The 26960-nt window shown below is 36.5% G+C and overlaps 1 protein-coding gene across 7 annotated transcripts; it reads right to left on the reverse strand.

The window, feature by feature from the left end:
- MTIF2 (mitochondrial translational initiation factor 2) lies at positions 1-26960 on the reverse strand. 7 transcript variants are annotated; one of them, XM_082852275.1, is made up of 15 exons: positions 26892-26960; positions 26410-26578; positions 24791-25016; positions 24313-24424; positions 18426-18597; positions 17810-17970; positions 16727-16903; positions 14629-14768; positions 8516-8640; positions 7015-7219; positions 6403-6655; positions 5601-5741; positions 3810-3974; positions 1879-2019; positions 1-1306 (listed from the first exon to the last, which is right to left on the reverse strand). In XM_082852275.1, the coding sequence occupies exons 3-15, from the start codon at positions 25007-25009 to the stop codon at positions 1134-1136; spliced, it is 2184 nt and encodes a 727-aa protein (XP_082708401.1). In that variant the 5' UTR covers positions 25010-25016; positions 26410-26578; positions 26892-26960; the 3' UTR covers positions 1-1133. The 7 variants fall into 7 exon arrangements, with proteins under 7 accessions (XP_082708401.1, XP_082708402.1, XP_082708400.1 ...); XM_082852276.1 differs by having other exon boundaries at positions 25914-26578; XM_082852274.1 differs by having other exon boundaries at positions 25776-26578.

A 26960-nucleotide genomic window follows, 5' to 3' on the forward strand; every position in this document is an offset into this window, starting at 1 on the left:
ACCAGCTGTCTAGATACAGGTCAGTTTCTTTGTACCTCAGCAGTACTGACTTTTTTTTTTTTTTTTTTGCTGTACGCGGGCCTCTCACTGTTGTGGCCTCTCCCGTTGCGGAGTACAGGCTCCGGACGCGCAGGCTCAGCGGCCATGGCTCATGGGCCCACCTGCTCCACAGCTTGTGGGATCTTCCCGGACCGGGGCACAAACCAGTGTCCCCTGCATTGGCAGGTGGACTCTCAACCACTGCACCACCAGGGAAGCCCCCAGTACTGACATCTTTGACTGATAATTTTTGGTTGTAGGGACTTTGCTGTATATCACAGGGTGATGAACAGTATCCCTGGTCTGTACCCACTTGCTGCCAGTAGCACACTACCCCTCCCCACAACCAAAAGTATCCAGACATTGCCAAATGACCCCTAGGGGTGGGGAGGAACCTCCGCCACCCCCAGATTGAGAAACATTGGTTTGTGTGAATTGGTATTATAACCTTGCCTAAAAAGAAGCTACAATGTATTGACACTGGTTTCCTACAAAGGAAGTTTAAAGGCGGCAGAGCTCGCAAGTTACCAGTTAAAAAATTCATCTGCATATGGCTGATTCACTTTGTTTTACAACAGAAGCTAACAGTATTGTGAAGCAATTATACAACAATAAAGATCTGTTTAAAAAAAAAATCACCCAAAGTCCTTTAATGTTGAGTGTGAACTCCTCTTTGGAATTTTAAGTTCTGAGGTTTGCTCATTGGTACTGCGGACACTGAAAAATAATCGTTTCACAGTATTTGACTGGTACCATATTTTATCTATGGAGCTCAGTTCAGGGAGGCTTACTTCTTGATATCAATGAACTAAAGTAAGCACCTGAAGTTTATTAAACTGATTATTAGATTCACTGATACACCAATAATTAACAATTCCCTTTAGCCATATTCTTTCCCTACTCCAGGATTTCTAGTTGGATGCGTCCTTAAATAAGGTTTCCTAATTCTGTAGCATTTTGACAGTTAACACCTGTTAATGCTCGGCAGAACTTTCTGACCAGTAGTGAGTGGTGAATTATTACCTTTAGTAAGACGAAACTAGTTGCTCTGTAATAAAGCAAAACATTTAATTATTTACATTTTTAATACAATTTTAAAATCCTGGATCCCAAGAAGTCTTGGCTAGAACTTCCTTTTCTTCATAACAGACAATATCATCTCCCACTTTAAATTCTATCTTTTCTTCATCCAAACTAAGACCACAATCCATTCCAGTTTTGATGACTGAAATATCATCTTTATGGTGTTTCAGTGAGATTAATGAGCCTTAAAAAAGAGAAAAAAACTTATGGTTCATATAACTCAAATAAGTACCCAACAAGTGCAGTTGTAGTCTGGTGTTAAAAGGAAAAAATTACACTGAAATTCTTACAGATTTTACAGTCCTGTCATGTGAAAAGATGGACAAAATACCAGGGAAACCAAAGAAAAATGAAGTTTGCTATAAACAAGATGTGATTTGTAGCAAAAAGTACTGTCTCCCTTTTCAAAGGTTAACACTTTACAGGGGATGGGGGTTATACTCAGGACTTGAAGAATGAGTTACACCAGGATGAAGACGATGCAGGCACAAGCTTGTTAAGAAAGGATGAAAATATGATGTGGATCCAAGTGTAGGAGAGACATGGCTGGAAAGGTAGTTTGGGGCCAATTTTTAGAACCTTAGAAAGATTTGGGGACTAACAATCCTGGGAGAGTCATTAGGACTGGAGGCCAGATATGAGTTAGCAAGAAGTGGCCTGAACTAGGATTATGGGAGTGAAAGATTTCAGTTACCCAGGATCATCAGGTTTTGGTGACTGGATATGATATTATAGAAAGAGTTTTATGTTGCTTACCCTTCCAAATAACATGTCCATTACGTATTAATTTAAATTTTTTTTGTTTTTCTAACTGTCCCTTTTGGACTCTGCAGCCGGCCACAGGAACTTTTTTCTTCCCTTCTGTTATAGAGAAGGTAGCTAGTATAGAAGCCTCACCTTTAGGAAGAAGAGAACATTAAGTATACAGAAAACAAAAATTCTGAGAAATACATAATTTCTGACATTCGGCAGAGTAACAGTTAAAGGTGTGAGAAAAATTACAAACTTGTGCAAGAAAGTCCTAATTTTCTCTAACTCAACCAACTTTACTTTCCTGGCCAATATTAGAAATAAAAACATGAAAATCCTTGGGTATTCTTGGAAAAGAAAATCAACAAAACTACATGTGCTTACCAAAAGAATGAAAAATAAATGAAATGTTCACTTTTTTGGATGAATAAAATGCAATAGAAGATGCTATCAGTTGATAAGATTAGTATAATTCCTGTCTGTTCCATGAAAACCTGATTTTCAGTTGTCCCTCAATATATTTTCTTGAATGGACCATCCCTTGTTGCCTGATTTATTTTTAATCTCACCATGGGTAATTTATATAAACTTAAGAGTACTAATTCTGTGAGTCAGCTTAATTTTTTTTTACTGACTGAAATTTAAAACAAATTCCAATAATGACACGGTACCACACACTATAATGTACCAGTTTTCTAGAATTAGTGTTATTTGGTGCTCTCACTTACCCCTGGAAACCCTCATATGACTCAGTTTTCCAAATTGCTCTTAGCACAAGAACATACAAATCTCTGTGTGATCATGTTAAGTAGGTCAGAAAAGCCTAAAATAAATCTGTACTGTGGACCAAAAATGCAAATACTGAGTCTCATCATGAGGAAACAGACAAATCCAAATTAAAGTACATTCAACAAAATCACTGGCCTATATACACGTCAAAAATGTCACGGTCAAAAGACTGAAGAACCTAATCTGTGATCCTGGACTGAGGGAAAAATATATATTTATAAAGTACATTATATAGGGACAATGAACAAAATTGGAACATGGACTGTGACTTAGATAAGAGTATTAACGTTCAATTTCCTGAGTTTGATACTTGTTGACTTAGATAAGAGTATTAATGTTCAATTTCCTGAGTTTGATACTTGTTCTGCAGTTTTATACGAGAACATCCTTGTGTTTAGGAAATGCAAATATTTACGGGCAAATGAACACAGTATCTCAAATTTACTATCAAATGGCCCAGAAAAAAAATGTGTGTGTGTGTGTGTGTGTGTGTTTGAAGGGGGAGGACTAAAACAAATGGGGCAAAATGTAAACAACTGGTGAAGTGGGAGGGAGTTGCTTATACTTCTCCAGTAGTTTTTCTGGAAATATAAAACTATCATCAAAATTAAAAGTTAACCAAAAATATCCGGATGTGGGGAGGAAAGAGAAGAGATAAACTGATTCAGTCCATCTGAAATAAATTTAGCCGTTAAACTGGCCAAGGGATATGTTAGAAAAAAATATTTTTAAATGTTTAATATTTAAATGTAAATTTTCTTCTCATGGTGGATTTCTTTGCCAGCTGCTGGACAAAATCAATGGCTCCTTCCACAACACTGTTAATAATGTTTATGCCTCCCATCCCAGTCTACTCTGTATTACAATTAGTGGTTTATGTCTAACTAGAGGGCAAGTTCTTACTGCCTTATTTGCCTTTGTATCCTCACAGCCAAAAGCACAACACCTTGCAGAGGGCAGGTGTTTATAATTCATACGAAGTTACACTGAACCTTTATCTATAGTAGTCATTTTTTTCTAGAACACAGGATATGTGTTGGAACAGTGAACATATTTAAACAGCAAAATACATTTCCCTTAAACTTTGTTTTCAAGTGTTATTTACAGCAGGTTAGATACGAATGTTTAAACATTCAGTGAACACTCACCTATTGTGTGCTCTTCCACAATGCAGGGCAATCTACTGCTCAGTTCCTCCTGCAAATCTTCAATAAGACGGTAAATGATTTTGTGAAGTTTAATTTTTACTCCTTTTTTTGCAGCCGACTGCTGGATAACATTGCCTGCATTCACATTGAAGCCGTATATAACACCTGGAAAGCATAAATACAATAAAGTAGCACAAATATTGCATTAAACAGTTTGTCTTCCAAGCAAAAACTCAAATCTAAATTTTTTGCTTCTATGTAAATTAAAAGTGAGTAGGAGAGGTAAATTCTACAATTTTTTCTCATGAAAACTAGTTAATTTTTTAAATTAATGAAAGGATTTTATAAATTCTACTGTGGCTTATTAAACAAGGAAGATTTCTTTATGATTTTTAAATCCAATCATTTAAGGAACATTATTTTAAATGACCATTATGTGCAAGGCAATATGCTAAACGAAGCTTTCATACCAGAGAAATAAGAAAAAAATGATTAGAACTGAAATACTACATTATTTTAATAACAATTCTGTTATTAATTATAATCTTATAGTCTACAACTTTTGTTGTGTGCTTTTAGATATTCAGCTGGCCAAAAGATATTCAAAAAATACAGATGACCCTTGAGCAACACAGGTGTTAGGGGCACCAATCCTCCGTGTAGTTGAAAATCCGAGCATAATTTATGGTTGGCCCTCCATATAATTGCGGTTCCTCCACATCCGAGGAGTTAACCAACCTCGGATCTTGTAGTACACTGTAATATTTACTATTGAAAAAATCCACGTATAAGTGGACCCGCAGTTCAAACCCGTGTTGTTCAAGTGTCAACTGTAGTTACTTAATTGGTAAAGTTCAAGAGTTGTTTAAGAAATGAAAGAAGTTCCATGGAGCTGACCATTTTACCAAAGAACAAATAATGTATTTAACTGCAAATACGTTGGGGGTGTGAAAAAAAATTTACGCAAATGGCTTAATCAGAAGAAAAACAGAACCACCTTGAAAGTCTTATTATCATTAAGAAATCATTCAATGCATCATACTATCTGCATTAATAGAAAAGTCAGTGCCCATAAAATACTTTGAAATAACCAACATTATGGAAAACATCTTTTCAGTAGTAGAGGTAACATCTAATTCTAATCAAGTTAGGTCATGAAGTACCCCCTTCCTAAATGATTCATTAATCACTCAATAACACTGGTGCTTTGCCTAGATGTTAAACCTAGTTAAAGCGACAGTCATGCAGTCATGAGTCCCCTTTCCATGTATCGTAAGTTTGACTCACAAACAGTCCCCTTGTCTTCAAGGCATATAAAGCTAAAAAGAGCTTTTGATTTAAGAAAAATATAATTTGTAAAATTATAAGTAAACAAAAATAGGCAACCAAAAGTAAAAGATGAAGGAAAGTACTGAGTAGGCTGATTGCAGATTAAAGAGCATTCAAAAAGTCTAAATGAAAGAGAGAGAGAGAGAGAACCAAGCCTGGGTTGGGGGGGAACCTGGAAGTGGTGAGGAGGCAGTAATGGTACATTCAAGAAATACTACTGGGGCTTGAAATAGTTCCCCAAAGTTTCAGTACAACAATGACAGCCACAGTGGAGCTGTGGCTGCAATACTGCACATCCCACTTGCCCTCAATCACTAGCTGAGACTGAACTGCAACAGGAAGGGGGATACCGATGGGGGTAAAATGTCAGGTGTGACTAGCCCAGCAAGAAAAGACAGAAGCAAATGGTTCAGAGTATGCTCTAGGGAACACAGTTAAACAAACAGGAAATGGAATCCTCACCATGAAATGTTTCAGCAAGGTTAACATCATTTTCACTAATATCACCCACACCAGAATGTACTAACTCTAGTTCACACTCATGTGAAGCATCATAGGTATCCATAATGTTCAAAATGGCCTCTACGGAACCGTCAACATCACCTAAATGCAGCAAAAGTTTAAAATTATTGGTGATAGGAGTTAGAAATTAACAGACACAAAAATGACAATAATATATTTAAAGCAATAATAGGAATAGCATTTACCACAAAATCCACTTTTCTTTAGGTTTAGCATTATAAATATCTACTTAACTGAATAAAGTATAAAGAACCAAATGTACATTTACAACAAAATCCACTAGATAAATGTTTACTAAGGAAATCTCCCCCAGTGAGGGGGTGGGCAAAAAGGGTGAAGAGGGTCAAAAGGTACAAACTTCCAGTTATAAAGTAAATATGTCATGGGAATATAATATGCAGCACAGTGACTATAGTTAATAACACTTCACTGCATATTTGAAAGTTGCTAAGAGAGTAGATATTAAAAGTGCTCATCACAAGAAAAAAAAATTTTATAACTAAGCATGGTGACAGATGTTAACTAGACTTATTATGGTGATCATTTCACCATATATGCAAATACTGAATCATTATGAAACTAATATAATGTTACATGTCAAGTATATCTCAATTTTTTAAAATTCCCCCCCAAAATACTGAAATCATTTTGGCTTAAATTTAATGGCCCAAATTAATTGTGAGAATGACAAAATACATATATTCCTAAAATGAGATGTAAAGTAAAATCTTTTAAAAGTCACCTTTAATAATTATAGGAAGTACATTTGAATCTCCTCCTGCTTTTTCTTTTGGCTTTAAGGGTTGCTGCTGTTTTTTTATTTTGTACTTTATAAATGACCTCGCCTTCCAGTGCAAAGTGCCATACTTCTCGCGGGCTTTCCGATGTGCTTCTTGGTGTTCCTTTCGTTTTTCTTCTATTAATTCCAGATCCTCTTTATTTTTCTCCTGTTCTTGCTCATACTTCCTCCAGTGAACAACTTCACGTGCCCTTGGCTTTATAGGGGAAAAAAAAAAAAAGGGAATTATTTAACTAAATAGAAACCAGTAACTGCTGGTTTTTTCCTCCACTATGAAATTAGCCTAGCTCATATATGAAACCACTAATTTTAAAGTTTTAAGAAACTTACAAAACTTTTATATGGAGGCTTTGTGTAAATTTGAAATTATTTAAAAATCTTATCTCAAATTTTAAAAGCCAAATTTTACAGCCAAACTCTAAAATGACATCACTAGCCCCCCCTCACAGCCCGTTATAGTCCTGAATTATTTATTACTTATTTGGTATAACATTATAGATTGATATTTTAAATCATTATATCATATCTACTGTAGAGGAATTAAGCTTGATATACCTCAGATTCTACTTCAAGAATTTCATCTCCTGCAGAAGGGAAGTCTCTCCAGCCTATAATTCCCACTGGCATGCTGGGACAGGCCTCATTGATTACTTTGTCATTTTCATCAAACATTAAGCGTACTTTTGCCCAACTCTTTCCAGCAACCAGAATGGAGCCTTTTCTCAAAGTTCCTCTTTGAATTATAGCTGTAGTAACAGGACTAATATGAAAATAAAAGTATATACTCTTAATGCCATAATCATGATATAACGGCACTTTCTCAGTAAAGATATCTTTATGAGATTAAAAAATATATAATTTGAACACACAGGGTTAATTCCACCACTTCTCAACTTCTCAAACAGTTTTTCATACTATAAAGACATTTCTTCAAAATTACAAGCTAAATGTCCATCAGTGGAAGAATGGATAAAGAACATGCAGTATGTATGTATAATGGAATATTATAAAACCTTAAAAAAAGAAAATCCTGTCACATGCTAGAATACGGATGAACCTCCTGGACGAACATATGCTAAATGAAATAAGCCAGTCAAAAAGGACAATATTACATGATTCCACTCATATGAAGTATCTAAAGTAGCCAAAATCATGGAAACAACTACTGAAAGATAGCTGCCAAAGGCTGGGTGGAGGAGGGCGGGGAAATTAGTGCTTCATGGGTACAGAGTTTGTTTTGCAAGATGAAAAAGTTCTAGAGATCTGTTGCACAACAATATGAATATACTTAATACTACTAAACTGTACGTTTCAAAATAGTTAAGATGGTAAATTTAATATTATGCAATTTTTACAATTAAAAGAAAACAAAAAACATTTCTTGTAAGGTTATGGTAGTGAAGGGTGCAGACAGCTAAGTGTTCTGACAGAATCCTAATCTCCTTTCTATAATTTGTTAAGCAGTGAAAAGACCTCTTTTGCTAATAGGGAGGGAAATTAAAGAAGAGAACACTATTCCAACAATCTTACTATATATTAATGGGTAAGAACATAAAGAATTTAGAAACCCTAAAATGCAACAATTGCCATTTTATTCCAAGTTATGTTAGTCTATAAGGCTTTAGCAATTCAGTTAAGTCAGTGGGGAGAAAAAAAGATACCAAGCAAATTGAACTACTAAGTCACCTAAATATGACTACTAAGTGTATACACATATTTGCTAAGATCTACTGATAACTGCATGTTTGTGTTCTGTGTGCCAGTGCAATAAAGTACTTTTTATTTTTATTTTAAAAAAATATATATTTTTTGGCTGCACCGCAGCGGCATGCAGAACTTCCCCAACCAGGCGTCGAACTCGTGCCCCCTGCAGTGGAAGCGTGGAGTCTTAACCACTGGACTGCCAGGGAAATCCATATTTTTTAAAACAAATGCTTTGAAAATATTGTTCAGGGACTAACAATAATGTGCAATAAACATAAGATACTGTTATATAATCAAGTCACAAAAACAATGAAATAAAATTATTAGAAAGCAACCATTTTAACAGACCTACCCTCTTCCTTTGTCTGTGAAAGATTCTATTACTGTTCCTTCAACTGGACCAGTAGGGTCTGCTTTCAATTCTAACATTTCTGCAAGAGCAATTGTTGCCTCTGCCAAAGCCATCATGTTATCGCCCTTTAATAACAAAAACCCTGTTAATATACATTAATAAATAATATCTGTAAATGTAAATACCAGGATCAGAAAGCCAAATAATTCTCGACAGTTACACTTTTCTCTTTAAGCATTAAAAACATGAATTACACAATACTACGAGACTAGATATCAATTACAGGAAAAAAATCTGTAAAACATACAGACACATGGAGGCTAAACGATACACTACTTAATAACCAAGAGATCACTGAAGAAATCAAAGAGGAAATAAAAAAATACCTAGAAACAAATGACAATGAAAACACGACAAACCAAAACCTATTGGATGCAGCAAAGCAGTTCTAAGAGGGAAGTTTATAGCAATACAATCTTACCTCAAGACACAAGAAACATCTCAAATAAACAACCTAACCTTACACCTAAAGCAACTAGAGAAAGAAGAACAAAAAAACCCCAAAGTTAGCAGAAGGAAAGAAACCATAAAGATCAGAAATAAATGAAAACGAAATGAAGGAAAAAATAGCAAAGATCAATAAAACTAAAAGCTGGGTTTTTGAGAAGATAAACATAATTGATAAACCATTAGCCAGACTCATCAAGAAAAAAAGGGAGAGGGCTTCCCTGGTGGCGCAGTGGTTGAGAGTCCGCCTGCCGATGCAGGGGACACGGGTTCGTGCACCAGTCCACTAAGATCCCACATGCCATGGAGCAGCTGGGCCTGTGAGCCATGGCCGCTGAGCCGCGCGTCTGGAGCCTGTGCTCCGCAACAGGAGAGGTCACAAGAGTGAGAGGCCCGTGTACCGCCAAAAAAAAAAAAAAAAAAAAAGACTCAAATCAATAGAATTAGAAATGAAAAAGCAGAAGTAAGAACTAACACTGCAGAAATACAAAGGATCATGAGAGATTACTATAAGCAACTATAGGCCAATAAAATGGACAACCTGGAAGAAATGGACAATTTCTTAGAAATGCGCAACTTTCCAAGACTGAACCAGGAAGAAATAGAAAATATAAACAGACCAATCAAAAGCACTGAAATTGAGACTGTGATTAAAAATCTTCCAAGAAACAAAAGCTCAGGATCATATGGCTTCACAGGTGAATTCTATCAAACATTTAGAGATGAACTAACTCCTATCCTTCTCAAACTCTTCCAAAATATAGCAGAGGGAGGAACACTCCCAAAATCATTCTACGAAGCCACCATCACCCTGATACCAAAACCAGACAAAGATGTTACAAAGAAAGAAAACTACAGGCCAATATCACTGATGAACATAGACGCAAAAATCCTCAACAAAATACTAGCAAAAAGAATCCAACAGCACATTAAAAGGATCATACACCATGATCGAGTGGGGTTTATCCCAGGAATGCAAGGATTCTTCAATATACGCAAATCAATCAATGTGATACACCATATTAACAAACTGAAGAAGAAAAACCATATGATCAATTCAATAGACGCAGACAAAGCTTTTGACAAAATTCAACACCCATTTATGATAAAAACCTTCCAGAGGGTAGGCATAAAGGGAACTTACCTCAACATAATAAAGGTCATATGTGACAAACCCACAGCCAACACCTTTCTCAATGGTAAAAAACTGAAAGCATTTCCACTAAGATCAGGAACAAGACAAGGCTGCCCAGTCTCACTGCCATTATTCAACATAGTTTTGGAACTTTTAGTCACAGCAATCGGAGAAGAAAAAGAAATAAAAGAAATCCAAATCGGAAAAGAAGAAGTAAAGCTGTCACTGTTTGCAGATGACATGATACTATACATAGAGAATCCTAAAGATGCTACCAGAAAACTACTAGAGCTAATCAATGAATTTGGTAAAGTAGCAGGATACAAAATTAATGCACAGAAAATTCTTGAGTTCCTATACACTAATGATGAAAAATCTGAAAGAAAAATTAAGGAAACACTACCATTTACCACTGAAACAAAAAGAATAAAATAGCTAGGAATAAGCCTACTTAAGGAGATAAAAAACCTGTATGCAGAAAACTATAAGACACTGATGAAAGAAATTAAAGATGATACAAACAGATGAAGAGATATACCAGGTTCTTGGATTGGAAGAATCAACATTGTGAAAATGACTCTACTGCCCAAAGCAATCTACAGATTCAATGCAATCCCTATCAAACTACCAATGGCATTTTTCATAGAACTAGAACAAAAAATTTCACAATTTGTATGGAAACACAAAAGACCCCAAATAGCCAAAGCAATCTAGAGAACGAAAAACAGAGCTGGGGGAATCAGGCTCCCTGACTTCAGACTATACTACAAAGCTACAGTAATCAAGACAGTATGGTACTGGCACAAAAACAGAAATATAGATCAATGGAACAGGATAGAAGGCCCAGAGATAAACCCACGCACATATGGTCACCTTATCTTTGATAAAGGAGGCAGGAATGTAAGTGGAGAAAAGACAGCCTCTTCAATAAGTGGTGCTGGGAAAACTGGTCAGGTACATGTAAAAGTATGAGATTAGATCACTCCCTAACACCATACACAAAAATAAACTCTAAATGGATTAAAGACCTAAATGTAAGGCCAGACACCATAAAACTCTTAGAGGAAAACATAGGCATAACACTCTATGACATAAATCACAGCAAGATCCTTTTTGACTCACCTCCTAGAGAAATGGAAATAAAACCAAAAATAAACAAATGGGACCTAATGAAACTTAAAAGCTTTTGCACAGCTAAGGAAACCATAAACAAGATGAAAAGACAACCCTCAGAATGGGAGGAAATATTTGCAAATGAAGCAACTGACAAAGGATTAATCGTCAAAATTTACAAGCAGTTCATGCAGCTCAGTATCAAATAAACAAACAACCCAATCCAAAAATGGGCAGAAGACCTAAATAGACATTTCTCCAAGAAGATATACATATTGCCAACAAACACATGAAAGAATGCTCAACATCATTAATCATTAGAGAAACACAAGTCAAAACTACAATGAGGTATCACCTCACACCGGTCAGAATGGCCATCATCAAAAAATGTACAAGAATAAATGCTGGAGAGGGTGTGGAGAAAAGGGAACCCTCTTGCACTGTTGGTGGGAATGTAAATTGATACAGCCACTATGGAGAACAGTATGGAGGTTCCTTAAAAAACTAAATGTAGAACTACCATATGACCCAGCAATCCCACTACTGGGCATATACCCTGAGAAAACCATTGTTCAAAGAGTCATGTCCCACAGTGTTCACTGCAGCTGTATTTACAATAGCCAGGACATGGAAGCAACCTAAGTGTCCACAGACAGATGAACAGATGAAGAAGATGTGGCACAGTTACACAATGGAATATTACTCAGCCATAAAAAGAAAGGAAACTGAGTTATTTGTAGTGAGGTGGATGGACCTAGAGTCTGTCATACAGAGCGAAGTAAGTCAGAAAGAGAAAAACAAATACCGTATGCTAACACATATATATGGAATCTAAAAAAAGAAAGAAAAAATGGTTATGAAGAACCTAGGGGCAGTACAGGAATAAAGATGCAGACGTAGAGAACGGACTTGAGGATACGGGGAGGGGGAAGGGTAAGCTGGGACAAAGTAAGAGTGGCATGGACTTATATACACTACCAAATGTAAAACTGATAGCTAGTGGGAAGCTGCCGCATAGTACAGGGAGATCAGCTCAGTGCTTTGTGACCACCTAGAGGGCTGGGATAGGGAGGGTGGGAGGGAGATGCAAGAGGGAGGAGATATGGGGATATATGTATAGCTGATTCTCTTTGTTATAAAGCAGAAACTAACACACCATTGTAAAGCAATTATACTCTAATAAAGATGTTTAAGAAAACCCCCAAAACATGAATTACCCTATTTGACAGAAGGAAAGAAGGAAGGGAGGGAGGAAGGGAGGGAGGGAAGAAGAGATAAGCAAGAAAATCTGACCCAGGGACTGATCTTGCAACAAACAGTGGCTATACATATATAGATAGATATTATACATATATAATATATATATTATCCATCTATCTATCTATCTATATTTTTTTAAGAATATCTACTAGAGTTCGTTAATACCCTTTTTTTTTGTGGTACACGGGCCTCTCACTGTTGTGGCCTCTCCCGTTGCGGAGTACGCGCAGGCCCAGCGGCCATGGCTCACGGGCCCAGCCGCTCCGCGGCATGTGGGATCTTCCCGGACCGGGGCACGAACCCACGTCCCCTGCATCGGCAGGCAGACTCTCAAGCACTGCGCCACCAGGGAAGCCCTGTTAATACCCTTTTATAAACACATGCTTCTTTCACCCTCTGTCCTCCATCTGTCTCTACAATTGTGTTTTCTTCCTCTCACTTTCTTTACAGTGCTACATTACAATTGAAGTTCTATCCAATTGAACAAGCTTTCACTGATTTCATCTGATCCACTCAAGAATCCTGTAAAATAAGTAAATCAAACACTACTTACTCTTATTAAATAAATAAGGAGAAAAAGCACTGACTAGACCCAAACTATAACCTATACTCTGCAACTACCAGCTGTACAACCTTGGAAAATCAGTTCACCTCCTGGATCACCTTTCCTCAACTGTAAAATGAAGGAGCTAGATTAGATGATTCTTTCACATTTAATGATCTATGTCTACTATGCTTTCTAAGTCTCCAAGATCATGCAGCTGATTAACGGGTGATGGAACTGGAACTGATAGACAAGGGATTTTTCCATTCTCCATGTCAGCTAAGAGCTTGCTCACAATTGTTACAATATAAAGCAACAGAAACAACTGTAACAAAACTAACTAAACACTTTTCGTACCCATCTACTTATTCCTAGTATTTATTCCAATTTACAAAATGCTGCTCTGAAAAGCAGAGCAGGGGTTGTTTCTTTGCATGAAGAGTCCTCTATTCTTCATCAGAAAAGAAGGCCTCATCTTACTTCCCTGCCACTCTCTTACCTCCATTCCCAGGATTCATCTTTGCCATGCCTCCAAATTTGCCTAAGCAGCTTTATATCTATCTATCTACTCATCTAATATCTGGGCAGAAAAGGTGGTCATGTCTTCAAATGTTCTAATCTTGCCATCTGGTTTTCACATCGTAGTAACAATCAAGGTATAGTAGAAAGAAGACAAGTAAGGTGGCATTTTATGAGTTTCAGAGAAAAAGAGGCATAATTTTACTATTAACAGAGGCATAATTTCTAATCATCTTGGAGGTAACAAATTTAGGAAAAGTAAAGATAAAATGAGACTTAATTGGAGGAAGGTGGCCAAATAAAGTACAATTTCTTCATCGAATGATCAGAAGAAAAAAAGTCCATATTACAAGTAAACCATGGAATATGGTAAGAATGGACAAAAAAGGAAATTTTTACTTAGCAGCAACCTGTTTAGGACAAGAGAATTGGAAAATGCTATCACAAAGCAGGTACTGAGCTTCCTTGGTGTATTTTATCCAGAAGAGAATAATTGGTAATTTAAAAGAAAATGGAATTCATCATAAATAACATTATAAAACTTACAGCAATTTAGTTCACAGAAACACTGAGTCAATCAATAACAAACTGAACCCAAATATTTCAACACTGTATTAGTAAAAAGTTTTATTTGTTTAAATTTCTCTTAAATGCCCTAAGACCTATTCTATAGTTTTTCACTTTAAAAACAAGCACTTTTTATTACCAACTGAATTTCGTTTCTGCTTTAAAGTCTTTATCCTACTATTATCCTATCCCCACATCATTCACCACTTATTCTCTTCATTCTAAGTACCTCGTAGTAAGAAAAGAATAGGTAAACCTGACCCCTCTGGATTGATGACTAATCTTTCTGAGCCTAATTTCTAATCTGCCAAACTAGGATAATGATACCAGCTTCGCCTAGTTCTCAGAGAATTTTTAAACAACAACAGAAATTATGGATGTCAAAATGTTCTCTAGGTATAAGGCACTATGTGCATGATGTGTAGCACTCCCATCTGAACACACTGTCTCTGAGGTGCCTGCACTTACCGTGAGTGCAGAAACATGCACTGCTTGAACGTCGCCTCCATAATCCTCACATACCACATCATAAGCTAGCAGTTCTTTTTTCACTTTCTCAGGATCAGCCTCAGCTTTGTCACATTTGTTTATGGCAAGGACAATAGGAACTGAAAGAGACAGAGTTAAGAAGAGTGCAAATGATGACACTTCAACTCCAGGTATTCAAAATGAAAGATGCCAACGTTTTCTGGCTTTCTCTTGACCCAGCGGATGTATTTATCTAACAAAAGACCTAAAAAGACCCACTTTACACCCACCTACTCTGCTTTATACACATGAAGGATTCCAGATGAGAGATGTCAAAACTGCAATTATAAGATTCTGTATAAAGAATACGCAATTATGATTATTAAAAAACAAAAACAAAACACACAACAGTACTTAGGGTAGAGAAAGGACTATCCTTAAATCCGAAAGCAAGATCAGCAACTACACTAGAGATAATCTCCAGAAAAAAAAAATCAAGAGAAGATTCTAATTCTAATACCACTAGATCATTTGCCTCTTCTTTCCAGGAGTTCCCTGTTAAAACCCAACATCTCACCCTGGGGTGAAACTAAGTACCATTATTGTAAACTTTCTTTTAGGATTTACAGCAACTCTTTCTTCATACACACTTAGCTGAGTGACTGACACAAAGTAGATTCTCAATAAATGTTTACTTAATGAATGAACCAAATAATCTTATAATCTACTTGTCATTACTAAACATACCCTTTCATTAGAGAACTCACACAAAATTCTAGGAGATAATTCTCTGATTGAGTTTAACCAACTCTGCAATTTTCTCAGGTATCAAAGGAATAGAAATTGAAAATAGACACGAAAGAGCTATGCAATCCACAGCCTATTATTATGAAAAAGTACATTCTATATCAATCGGCTGGAACTTAACAGGCACCAAGAGAACAGGTACAGAAAGCATGATGTAAGGAATTCATCATATCTCAACCATCTGCTTTGTTACAGGGTCCCTGACAGATTTACCATTCTTATTTTTATTATATTCCCTAGGATCATTAAGAACATAGCCCATTCCACAAAGGTAGTTTTGAGGAATTAAAAAATAAAGAGAGGAACACAAGCTAGAAGACCGGATTCCAAATGCAGGCATGTTGCAAATTAACTGTAACGGGGGAATTTCCTGCCACCCTCTGGGTCTTAGTTTTCATGTTGTGAGATGAAAAAAACACTGGACTAGATCAATGATTGTCAACCCTTTCTTTTTTTTCTTGCCAATAAACCTAGGGGAATAGGATGCATTCCTTCAGGTACATTTTCTCAAGACAACAGTATTTTCTCAGTGGGTTTAGGGTCATATCACAATAAGAATGAATGTACAAAGTATGTGTGTGGGGTTTATTATTACAATTTTTTTTTTCTTGGCCACGCCACGTGGCTTGCAAGATCTTAGTTCCCCAACCAGGGATTGAACTCATGCCCTCGGCAGTGAAAGTGTGCAGTCCTAACCACTGGACTGCCAGGGAATTCCCTATTATTACAATTTTTAAATGGAGAAATAAGGGAGAATATAGCCAAGTATTTTCCAAAAGTTTCGATTTTATACCTTTGACCAAATAAGAACTTATTTAAAGCAGATGAGGGAAAAGTCTCTTTTAGAGAAGAATTCCAGATAATAAATGAATAAGGAATAACAATTAGAATATCACCACTTTGTAACTCCTAATGAATTGAGGTGATGGGTACATAGGGGTTCATTATTCTAGGCTTACTTTTATAGCTGTTAAACGTTAAAACGTTTTTTAAAAAGTCATCTGAGACTGTTAAATTGTCACACCATGCCAAGTAAGTAAACAGTAGAGGAAGGAATATACTTGTGGTCACAAGTCCCAAGTTGAATCCTGCTATACTCTTCTTAGTAGTTAATGTCTTTGGGAAAACAATTCAACTTTCTTTGCACCTTACCTGTAGAACAGGTATAATAATTCTGGGATTGCCAGGAAGATTAAATGAGCGACATGTAAAAACAGTGACTTTGTAGTAGATCCTTTAAAAAAAAGAAAGCAACTTCCTTCCTGATACATGTAAGTTAGCCACACAGTACCTTGAGCATCTTTGGCATGCTGAATGGATTCTACAGTTTGTTTCATCACTCCATCATCTGCAGCTACAACCAATATGATAATGTCAGTCACCTGAGCACCTCTGGCTCTCATTGCTGAGAAAGCAGCATGTCCTGGAGTATCAAGAAAGGTTATCTTTTCTCCAGAAGGCAGAGAAACTGTGGAAACAGAAATCCAAGAACTCTAAGCACTCAAATGTATACTTCCTTAATACAAAGGAATATACATGACCTTATCAACACAATCAATAATTCTTCAAAATAATTTTATTCTTTCCATTAATCTTAATCAGAACAATGCATTTGGATCATCACTCCACAATGAAAAGTGATAACATACCAGTGAGACCTTTAGGGTTTTCTTTTCATGTAATAATTTCAAACTAAAACTCAACCTATTTCTAGAATATAACTATTTTCATAAATGTACCAACTGGAATATATTCTGGAGGAAAAACCAGACTGATAGTTGTCTAGGCAGCCACTCCTGCATTAGCAAACACCAGCTGCACAACTGTCTTGAGCAACAGAGGCAATTTAGTACACAGTTAGAAGCTCAGGATTTGAGTTCAACAGCCTTGGGTTTAAATGCTGCCTTTGCCACTTTACTAGCTGTGTACTTTGAGCAAGTAACTCAACCTAAACAAGCCTCAGCCTCCTTATATGCATGTAGGAATACTAATACCTACCTCATGATGTTGCGAAGATAAAAAAAGATAAAGCATGTAAGGTGCTCAGAACAGTGCTGGGCACATGCTAGGCGTTCAGCAAATGACAGCTGTTACTCAATTATGAGTGGTAACATTATGACAACCTAGCATTGAAGAGTCTTCGGCTCATTAAACCAAACTAAGAATGAGCTAGAATACAAAAGGTATAACTTTCTTCTTATACACTGTACAAAATAACCTTTATTAACCACCAGCTCTACATTTCATCAAACCAATGGCTTTAGGCTTTAGCCTTTCTTTTACTTTAAATTCATATATTTCATACGGTGACACCATTTTAAGAAAATAATATGTGGGGTTCCCAAGCACATTGTAAGGTGATCTGTGTTCATACCAAGAAAGGCACCAATGTGCTGAGTGATGCCTCCAGCTTCCATTGCTGCCACTTGAGTTTTTCGCAGTTTGTCAAGTAACGTCGTTTTTCCATGATCAACATGGCCCATTATAGTAACAACTGGGGACCTTGGTATTAATAAAGCTGGATCTGCCTGGGGCCTACAATTGACAGCAAAGGAGTTTCATTTCTTAAATATCAGAAACACTTTATAGCCAGTGAACTGATCTGCAGTTATCTCTGTGAACTACCATTAACAATAAAACACAACATTTAGCTTTGATTAGACATAACTATTTTCCTCTTCTATACATACACTGACTTATGATAAAATAATAATGACTGCCCACCTACTGTAGGTATCTTCATAACAGTGAGCAAAACTGAAAAAAATTTTAAAATTCAGGATCAATATATACACTCAGCAAACTAAGAAAAATAACTCTTAGAGTTTTATAATATACTTTTTGATACTTTAAGCACTTTGAAGAAAAGTTTAACCTATACTCACACATCATTTTAATTGCAAAAGGAATTTTAAGGCAAATGTTTCCATTAAAAAGTGTGAATAAAACAATGTGGTCTCCTTCCCCCAATTTATACAGTTAAGTTTTACCTTTTTACAGCATCTTTATTTTCTCTGACTTTGTCCTGTTTTAATTTGCTCCATTTTAACTTCATCCCTGACTTCTTTATCACTTCTTTGATCCAGACTTCATCTAAATGTGAGCGTGCTTCTAGTGAATCTATGTCAACAGCAGTGTTCAATAAAGATTCATATACACAATCTGGGTGAAACAAGATAAAACCTTTTAGGATCACGAATTAAATGTTCCAGAAAGTGACCTCTATTGATAAACATCTATATAAACAATACACTCAATGAGAGGAATAACTATATAAGCTATCCGTTTCTCTAATGTTAACGAATCACAAAAAAGTTGAAAAGAAAATAATCTTTAAAATATGATACAGGGAGTTCCCTGGCGGCCCAATGGTTAATACTTCGCCTACCAATGCAGGGAGTGCGGGTTCGATTCCTGGTCGGGGAGTTAAAATCCCACATGCCTCGAGGCCAAAAAACCAAAACATAAAACAGAAGCAATATTGTAACAAATCCAATAAGGTACTTTAAAAATGGTCCACATCAAAAAAAAAAAGGAAAAAAAATATGATACATTTATATTAATTGATATTTCTGCATATTCATAAATATTTGAATATTTACCATGTACCTTATGAACTACTTGAGCAATTAATAAAACATTAAATTGCATGTCGATTCTCATTATTCAAGGTAATTATGTTCTATAACTCACTGGGAACAGTGAATTAGCAAATACTGAATCATTGCTCTGAAGGGAAATACGGGGTTACGTTCCTTCAGCCTCTGGTCACAACATTTTCATCAGCTATATCTTGTTTTATGTGTTTTTGTTTAAAGACATCTTATTCAATATATGTTGTTGATTCATTAACGTTATACTCACAGTCAACAGCACTATACTATAACTAATGCCTCAATAAAGCTTATCTAACACATGTATTTTCTCTGTAAGGCACATTACAGCCTTCTTGTAGTTAGTAACACTAAACAGCACTTCAGCACCATGCAGAGGGGCCATTTTAAACAGCGAAATCACCAAAAAAAAGCACAAAAATGAGAAAAACATGGCACTAAATAAACCACAAAAATGACACTTGTTTACAGTATGAGAGGAGAGAAGGCAGAGTGTTGCCTTGTTTGAACCTCACTAGTAATGCGTGATCAGGTCAGGCAACTCAAATTTTTCACCGCTCTGTGCATGTCCAGGAATGACTACAAAAGCATTTCAAGTATCAATTTTGGGGCTACAAATGCATTTTAGGGAATTCGCCAATTCAGAATCCCCAAATAATAAGGATTGACTATATTTACATATGTATATACATAAATATATGCACACACACACATACAGTATCACAGAATACATGTACACACTATTTATGTATCTATTTAGGATGTCCAAAAAGTAGCAAAACATAGGAAAAATAATTACTTGTTGTTTTCATTTTATTTAATGTGCTTTAATTCCAGTCATATTTTCCTGTGCGTAATAAATAAAGTATCAGTGGTGATAATGAAATAACTAGTTTTATGCTTCCAGACTTTCAGTCACCCTATAAATATATATTTTGAGAGACAGATATAAAAGAAAGGCATCTTCAAACACGCAGAATATTACACTAAAAGAACTTCCTATTCAGTAGTGTGCTGGTAAATGTTTACTCTGAGGCTCCTAAAAAAAAGTCCTGATTTATAGCACTTCCCAATTTCCATAGTACAAATACCCGCCACCAGGGGTGCCCAACCCCCTGTTAGGACCCAGGACGCACAGCAGGAAGTGAGCGGCTGGCGAGTGAGCAAAGCTTCATTTATATTTACAGCCGCTCCCCATGCTTGCATTACCACCTGAGCTGCGCCTCCTGTCAGACGAGCGGTGGCATTAGATTCTCATAGGAGCACGAACCCTATTGTACACTGCACATGCAAGGGATCTAGGCTGCAGGCTCCTTATGAGAATCTGATGCCTGATGGTCTGAGGTGGAGCTGAGGCAGTGATGTTAGCGCTGGGGAGCGGCTGCAAATACAGATTATCATTAGCAGAGAGGTTTGACTACACAGAGACCATAATAAACCAACTGCTTGCAGACTCAATTCAAAACCCTATCAGTGAGTGGCAAGTGAAAACAAGCTCAGGACTCCCACTGATTCTGCATTATGGTGTATAATTATGCTGTATAATTATTTCATTATATATTACAGTGTAATAATAATAGAAACAAAGTGCACAATAAATGCGCTTGAATCATCCTGAAACCATCATCCCCCCAACCTCACCCCCCGTCAGTGGAAAAATTGTCTTCCACAAAACCAGTCCCTGGTGCCAAAGAGGTTGGGGGCTGCTGTCCCCCACGTCTGACTTCAAGCCACCAATATGAAGTCACTGAACACAGAGATGAAAAGAGATGTGAAACAGCACACTATTAAATAGTATTTCCACCATGTAGGTACAATAAATGTAAATAACCTCAAGATTATAGATTAATAGTAAAATGCAGTAAAATAATTAAGAAGTGAAAATATTAATGAGTATTTATTTACCTCCATTTATGACTTAATTTTTTAAATGGTTGTGTTTACACCAGCTCACATAATTCCTTATAATTTAGCAATAGGCTCACAAACTGGTACAAGCCAGCCTCAGCACCTCACTGATCCTACTCCATAATAATGCCAAGAAATGCTTTCTTGTGTATTTCCCTACCACATTTTTCCCCAAGAAAACACATTTTAAATTAGGAGTATGGCACTATTGATACTATGTATAAAATAGACAACTAATGAGAACATACTCTATAGCACAGGGAAATCTACTTAAGGCACTGTGGTGCCCTAAATGGGAAGGAAATCCAAATAAGAGGGGATAAATCTATATGTATAGCTGATTCATTTTGCTGTACAGTAGAAACTAACACAGCATTATAAAGCAACTATGCTTCAATAAAAATTAACTTAAAAAAATAAAAATAAAACATAAATAAATTAGGAGTATGGGATTAACATATACACACTACTATATATAAAATAGATAATCAACAAGGACCTAATGTATAGCACAGGAAACTACTCAATATTCTGTAATAACCTATATGGGAAAAGAATGTGGAAAAGAATGGATATATGTATATGTATAACTGAATCACTATGCTGTACATCTGAAACTAACACAGCATTGTAGATCAATTATACTCTAATATAAAATAAAAATTAAAAAAAGAATGCTACAACATAAATTTCCTATATGGATATGCTCTCAGAAAACAATAAAACCTAAACGTAAAAATTATAATGAGTACAATTCTGTTTCTAATAATGCTAAAAATCCTTAATAATCCAGTAACTATAGTTTTCCAATATGTTATCCTAAACTTTTGAGAGGTAGCTTATACATAGGGATAATCTTTTTCCCTCTACATTAAATGCATATAGTATCAACATATTATTTTATCTTTATCCAAGACTTAAATATTTACATGTAGAAAAGTACCCAAAGCATTTTAACCAGAAATATTACATCAATTTTCTTTTTTGGCTGCACTGCACAGCTTGCAGGATCTTAGTTCCCCTACCAGGGATTGAACCCACACCCCTGGCAGTGAAAGCGCAGAGTCCTGACCACTGGACCGCCAGGGAATTCCCACATCAAGTTATTTTAACTGAGCCGGGGCAGGGGGGTTAGGATGTATGTATGTTGCTAATATAGCAGTTAAAAATATTCACCATATGAAAACTATCTTAAATTCAAAAGAGGTATGATTATAATATTAAATAAGTTTCAAATAGATAACTTTTATTTAAATCATAGCAAATCAGTTTTGGATTTAGAGCACTGATCCACAGGATTAAACCTGTATTTTAATTATTCTATTTCTTTGGTGATACAAAGGAATTATGGTTATGCGTGTGTGTGTTAATGTTTAAAAAAAAAGAATTATCATTTAGCAATATGTAAGTACTCATGGATTAAATGATATATTAATAATTGTTATCACTGGCTCATGCAAACATTATGCTTATCATTCCATTCTTTCTGCTTTCATATATATATGAAAAATGCCAATAATAAAAAGTTCTAAAAATCAAGTCTGTTATCAATATCATTTACAAAATCATATCAACACAGTTTTCCTTGGAAAAATTCTGAATGACATGGCCATGTCCATTTGTTCTCTTAAAGTTTTCTAGTTATAAAATGATTACATAATCCAATGCAAAGTTTAAAAAAAACACAAGATAGAGTGCTAATTTTCTATTCTTTGTGAGGATGTACTGTCACAAATAGTGGTAACACTTTCAGGCAGGATACACATTAAAACTCTAGCTCTGCTGTGATTTACAAAATAACAATTCCTGAGAGAAAATCTGGTCTGTGAATAAGAGCATCTGCTCTGGAGCCATACTCCCTGGGTTCAAAATCCTGGCTCCACCACATAGTAGCTGTGAAATCCTGGGCAATTATTTATCCTCTCTATGCCTTGGTTTCTCAATCTATAAATGGGGATAATAATCATACCTGCTTCTAGAGAATTGTGAGAATTATATGAGTTAATACATATAAAGTATTGGTATATAGTAACAGCTCAATAAATATGTTATTAGTAGTAATTTTTTGCCAAGTCTGCTTCACTTGTTATTTTGCTACAATAATAAGCTATTTCTTGTTTACTAAATTTTAATGTCAGTTTATAATGAAAACGAAATGAAAATTTTGTTCCAACAATCCTAAATTGGTAATAAATACAGTAGTCCCTCAGTATCTGCAGGGGCATGGTTCCAGGACATCCCCTGAATACCAAAATACATGGACTTTATATATAAGTCCCTTATATAAAATGGCACAGTATTTGCATATAGCCTACACACATCCACCCATATATTTTAAATCATCTTTAGACTACTTACAATAACTAATACAATGTAATGTTATAGAAACAGTCGCTGATGCATGACAAATTCAAGTTTTGCTTTCTGGAACTTTCTGGATTTTTTTTTTCTTTTTTTTAATATTTCTGATTCACGGTTGGTAGAATCCACAGATGCAGAACCCTTGGATACAGCGGGCCAATTACAATTTTTATTGCATTTCTAATAAAAATGGTATTATGAAAAGTTGTAGTTATGGACTTCCCTGGTGGTGCAGTGGATAAGAATCCGCCTGCCAATGCAGGGGACACGGGTTCGATCCCTGGTCCGGGAAGATCCCACATGCCGCAGAGCAACTAAGCCCATGCGCCACAACTACTGAGCCTGTGCTCTAGAGCCCGCGAGCCACAACTTCTGAGCCCACGTGCCACAACTACTGAAGCCCGTGTGCCTAGCACCCGTGCTCCACAACAAGAGAAGCCACCACAATGAGAAGCCCGCGCACCGCAACGAAGAGCAGCCCCCACTCGCTGCAACTAGAGAAAGCCCACAAGCAGCAACAAACACCCGACTCAGCCAAAAATAAATAAATTTATTAAGGAAAAAAAATGTTGTAGTTATTACTACAAATATTTTTCTGCTGGCACTACACTACAGAAATTGTCAAAATGAGTGCAATTAGAGAATTATAGAGAAACAAAAGGAAAGTAAATGAGTATAAATACGGTCCCTCAGTCCAAAAGCATTCTTTGGACTTATTCTAATAGCCCATGAGATTTCTGAGCAAGAAAGGTTAGTTCAAATTAAAAAAATCTTTTCCACTTTTATTAAAAGCAAAATCTTAGAGAACTAGATTTGGCAAAGAGCCAAGAAACTAATTAGGATTTGTCATCTAAAGTGAAAAATATTGGAATTACTTAACATCTTTTTAAAGCACTAGTCTAATTTTCATCCTTGAATGCCTTAATCTTACTGCAAATAAAATACCAGGTATTCCACGTTTCCATATTTTTCCTTATAAAATTATCTGGCTCACCTATGTCTTTTTCCATTGCTCTGGCCAGCTCCTCAACAGTCATTCCAATCCATACCTCCACCTCCTTTTTAGATTTTGTTGAAGATAACTGAGATTTCTGCGATTTTTTTTCCTATTAAATATTCAGAACACATAAAGAAGGAAGAAAAAACTTTGAGATTTATTCTGGAATATCTACCACAGTCAGGGCTCCTATTTCTACCAACACTCCCATAAATTGTTAAACCTTAGACTAAAATTTAAAATCCTGATTCCTTAATTCACTGTTATACACTGATATAAATAAGCAAATTAATCAACATTACTAAACAACTAACTAGAACCTCCCTTCCTCACAAAGATTTATTGCCTGGAATGTAGCATTAAGGCATAAAGATTTCAAAAATGACAAAATACTCAAAATGGATTTCTACTCATGGCTCTAGGCACTTTTATCTCATACCAAATAATAGAGAAACTCAGAGAAATCTAGAACTACCTTCTTTGTCACCAGAAGCCTATGTTGAGATAAAGCGGTCCTGATGAGCGCATGTGTCTGCCAGGGCTGGGGGTACAGCTGAGCTGTCCACACCAGGTAAGCAGATGAAAACACGTGCCTCCACTGTGCCAACATTCTTCTTTGATACAGGCTGTGCAGCTGCCTACAAATAGTGTGAAATCGTAGCAAGTTCTCCAACTTAAGTATCTTCTGGTTCATGTTTCTCCTAGGAAAAAAGTTTTCAAATACTATTTTGGTTAATACTGAAATCAAGTTAGTAAATATTAATTGGATATCTACTACACACAAAACACTGTGCTAGAGTTACAACAATGAGTAAAACTGGGTTCTCGCCCTGGAAGAGCTCACAGTCCAGAGAGATGGAATTCCGTACTAAGTACTCTCTAGATATTAACTAGAACTATTGTTAATGTTCCTACCATAATAACACTGAAATACAATAACAAACTTATAAGGGTTCTTTTTTCACTCCTGAAACATCAACTAACCAAATCACAACAACAGTCTTTTTTTTTTTAAATGCAAATTTGCACTCATCAACTCTTTGCCAAACATTCTTTGGGAGGATGGGGGGAGATTATCCCTAGTTTAATGTACAACTTCAAAACATGCTATATAAGGACTCATTATCTGCCTTCTGTTAATCTCTCACTCCATCTCTTACGCTCTTATAGTTCCCTCACTCCTATCTCCCAAATTTTTGTTATTCTGTCTCACCTGTAATCTCCAATGGCTGTCTTCTAATCTTTGAAACTTTGCATATGCTCCCTCTACTTGGAACTGTCTTTCAACCCTAACATTTTCCCCTCTTCCCAACCACCCCCAAAAAAGATGCTTTAGAGTGGGAAGAAGGCACCCAATAAATATCTAATGAATAATGCCAATAAATACCTATTGAATAATGCCTTTTGAATATTACTCTTGGGACAAAAGAAGAGTTTACTGAGAGAAAACCACAACAGACCTCAACAGTGTAGCTCAGAACTCAGTAGTATAGTCTTTTCTTCCTTGAGTCTTCTATTTCTTCTGATCACAACACTGCATTTCTACAGCTTTGCTTTTCAGTGTTTAACGGAAGGAGCAACTAAAATAACATAAGTACTAGTTTTCTCCTCAGCAGACATTTCATGAGCACCATCTTCCAGGCACTGCATCTGAGGTTGTTGATTCAAAGTTTAATAAGCAAGAGTCCCTTCCTTTGGGGTCCACTGTCTTTAAAATGTTCCAATATAATGATTCTTAAACACCTCAAGAATGGCACATTTAAAGAATCTTATTTAGGTACATTTCCCTGAACTAAGAAGTAAAGGGTGCTCAGGAAGCACAGAATTCCTTTGGGAAAAAAAATTTTTTTTAATGACTCTAAAACCAGATTTAACAAGGACACAGATTAATATAATGGGAGGAAAAGTCCTACACGGAGATTAACCAAAGCACAACTATTTCACTGACGCAGGGATTCGAAAAACACATTGGGGGTCAATAAACCAAATACCAAACTGAAAGGAACCTTACTTGCTACTTATTCCAAGCCCCTCATTTTAAAGAAAAGGAAAATGGAGTCCAGAGAGGTCAAAAAGCCTTCTCCAATGTCATACCGCTAGTTAATGACAGTCAGGGCTAGAACCCAGGCTTTCTGACTCCCAATTCGGTGTTCTTTCGCCGCCAGTATATTCTTATCATGGAACCTGAAAAAGGATGTTGGAAATAATGTAGTTGCGCTGGTGAAAACGTCTGAATGAAACAGCTAGAAGCCTTGGGAGTTATCTGAAAGGTAAAAAGAAGTCACGGTAGAATGTCGGATCTAGGGTGGCTTCGCCTGGAACCCGAGCCCAAAAAGCCTTGGGCACAGGGGAGGTCGGGGCGTGGAGGACACCTGCCGCGGCGCGCGGGGAGAGCAAGCAGCCGGCCGCTTCTGGTTGGATAGCGCTTTCGTTATGCCAAAAGTAACAATCACGTATGGATTAAGTGCACAATGGAAAGCCTCCCGAATGCGCAATGCTTGTCATCTGTGCTGCTAACACTTTAGGCCAAACAATACACGCCACCCGGGACGACACGGCTAAGAGACCCCACTCACTTAGCTCCTACGTAGGGTCCAGGGCGCCGGAATTCTGACGCAGGGCAAAGATCACCTTCCGGACCCGGG

Source organism: Leucopleurus acutus (assembly GCF_964270905.1).
Source record: "Leucopleurus acutus genome assembly, chromosome: 12".
In the NCBI taxonomy this organism is placed as follows: Eukaryota; Metazoa; Chordata; class Mammalia; order Artiodactyla; family Delphinidae; genus Leucopleurus; species Leucopleurus acutus.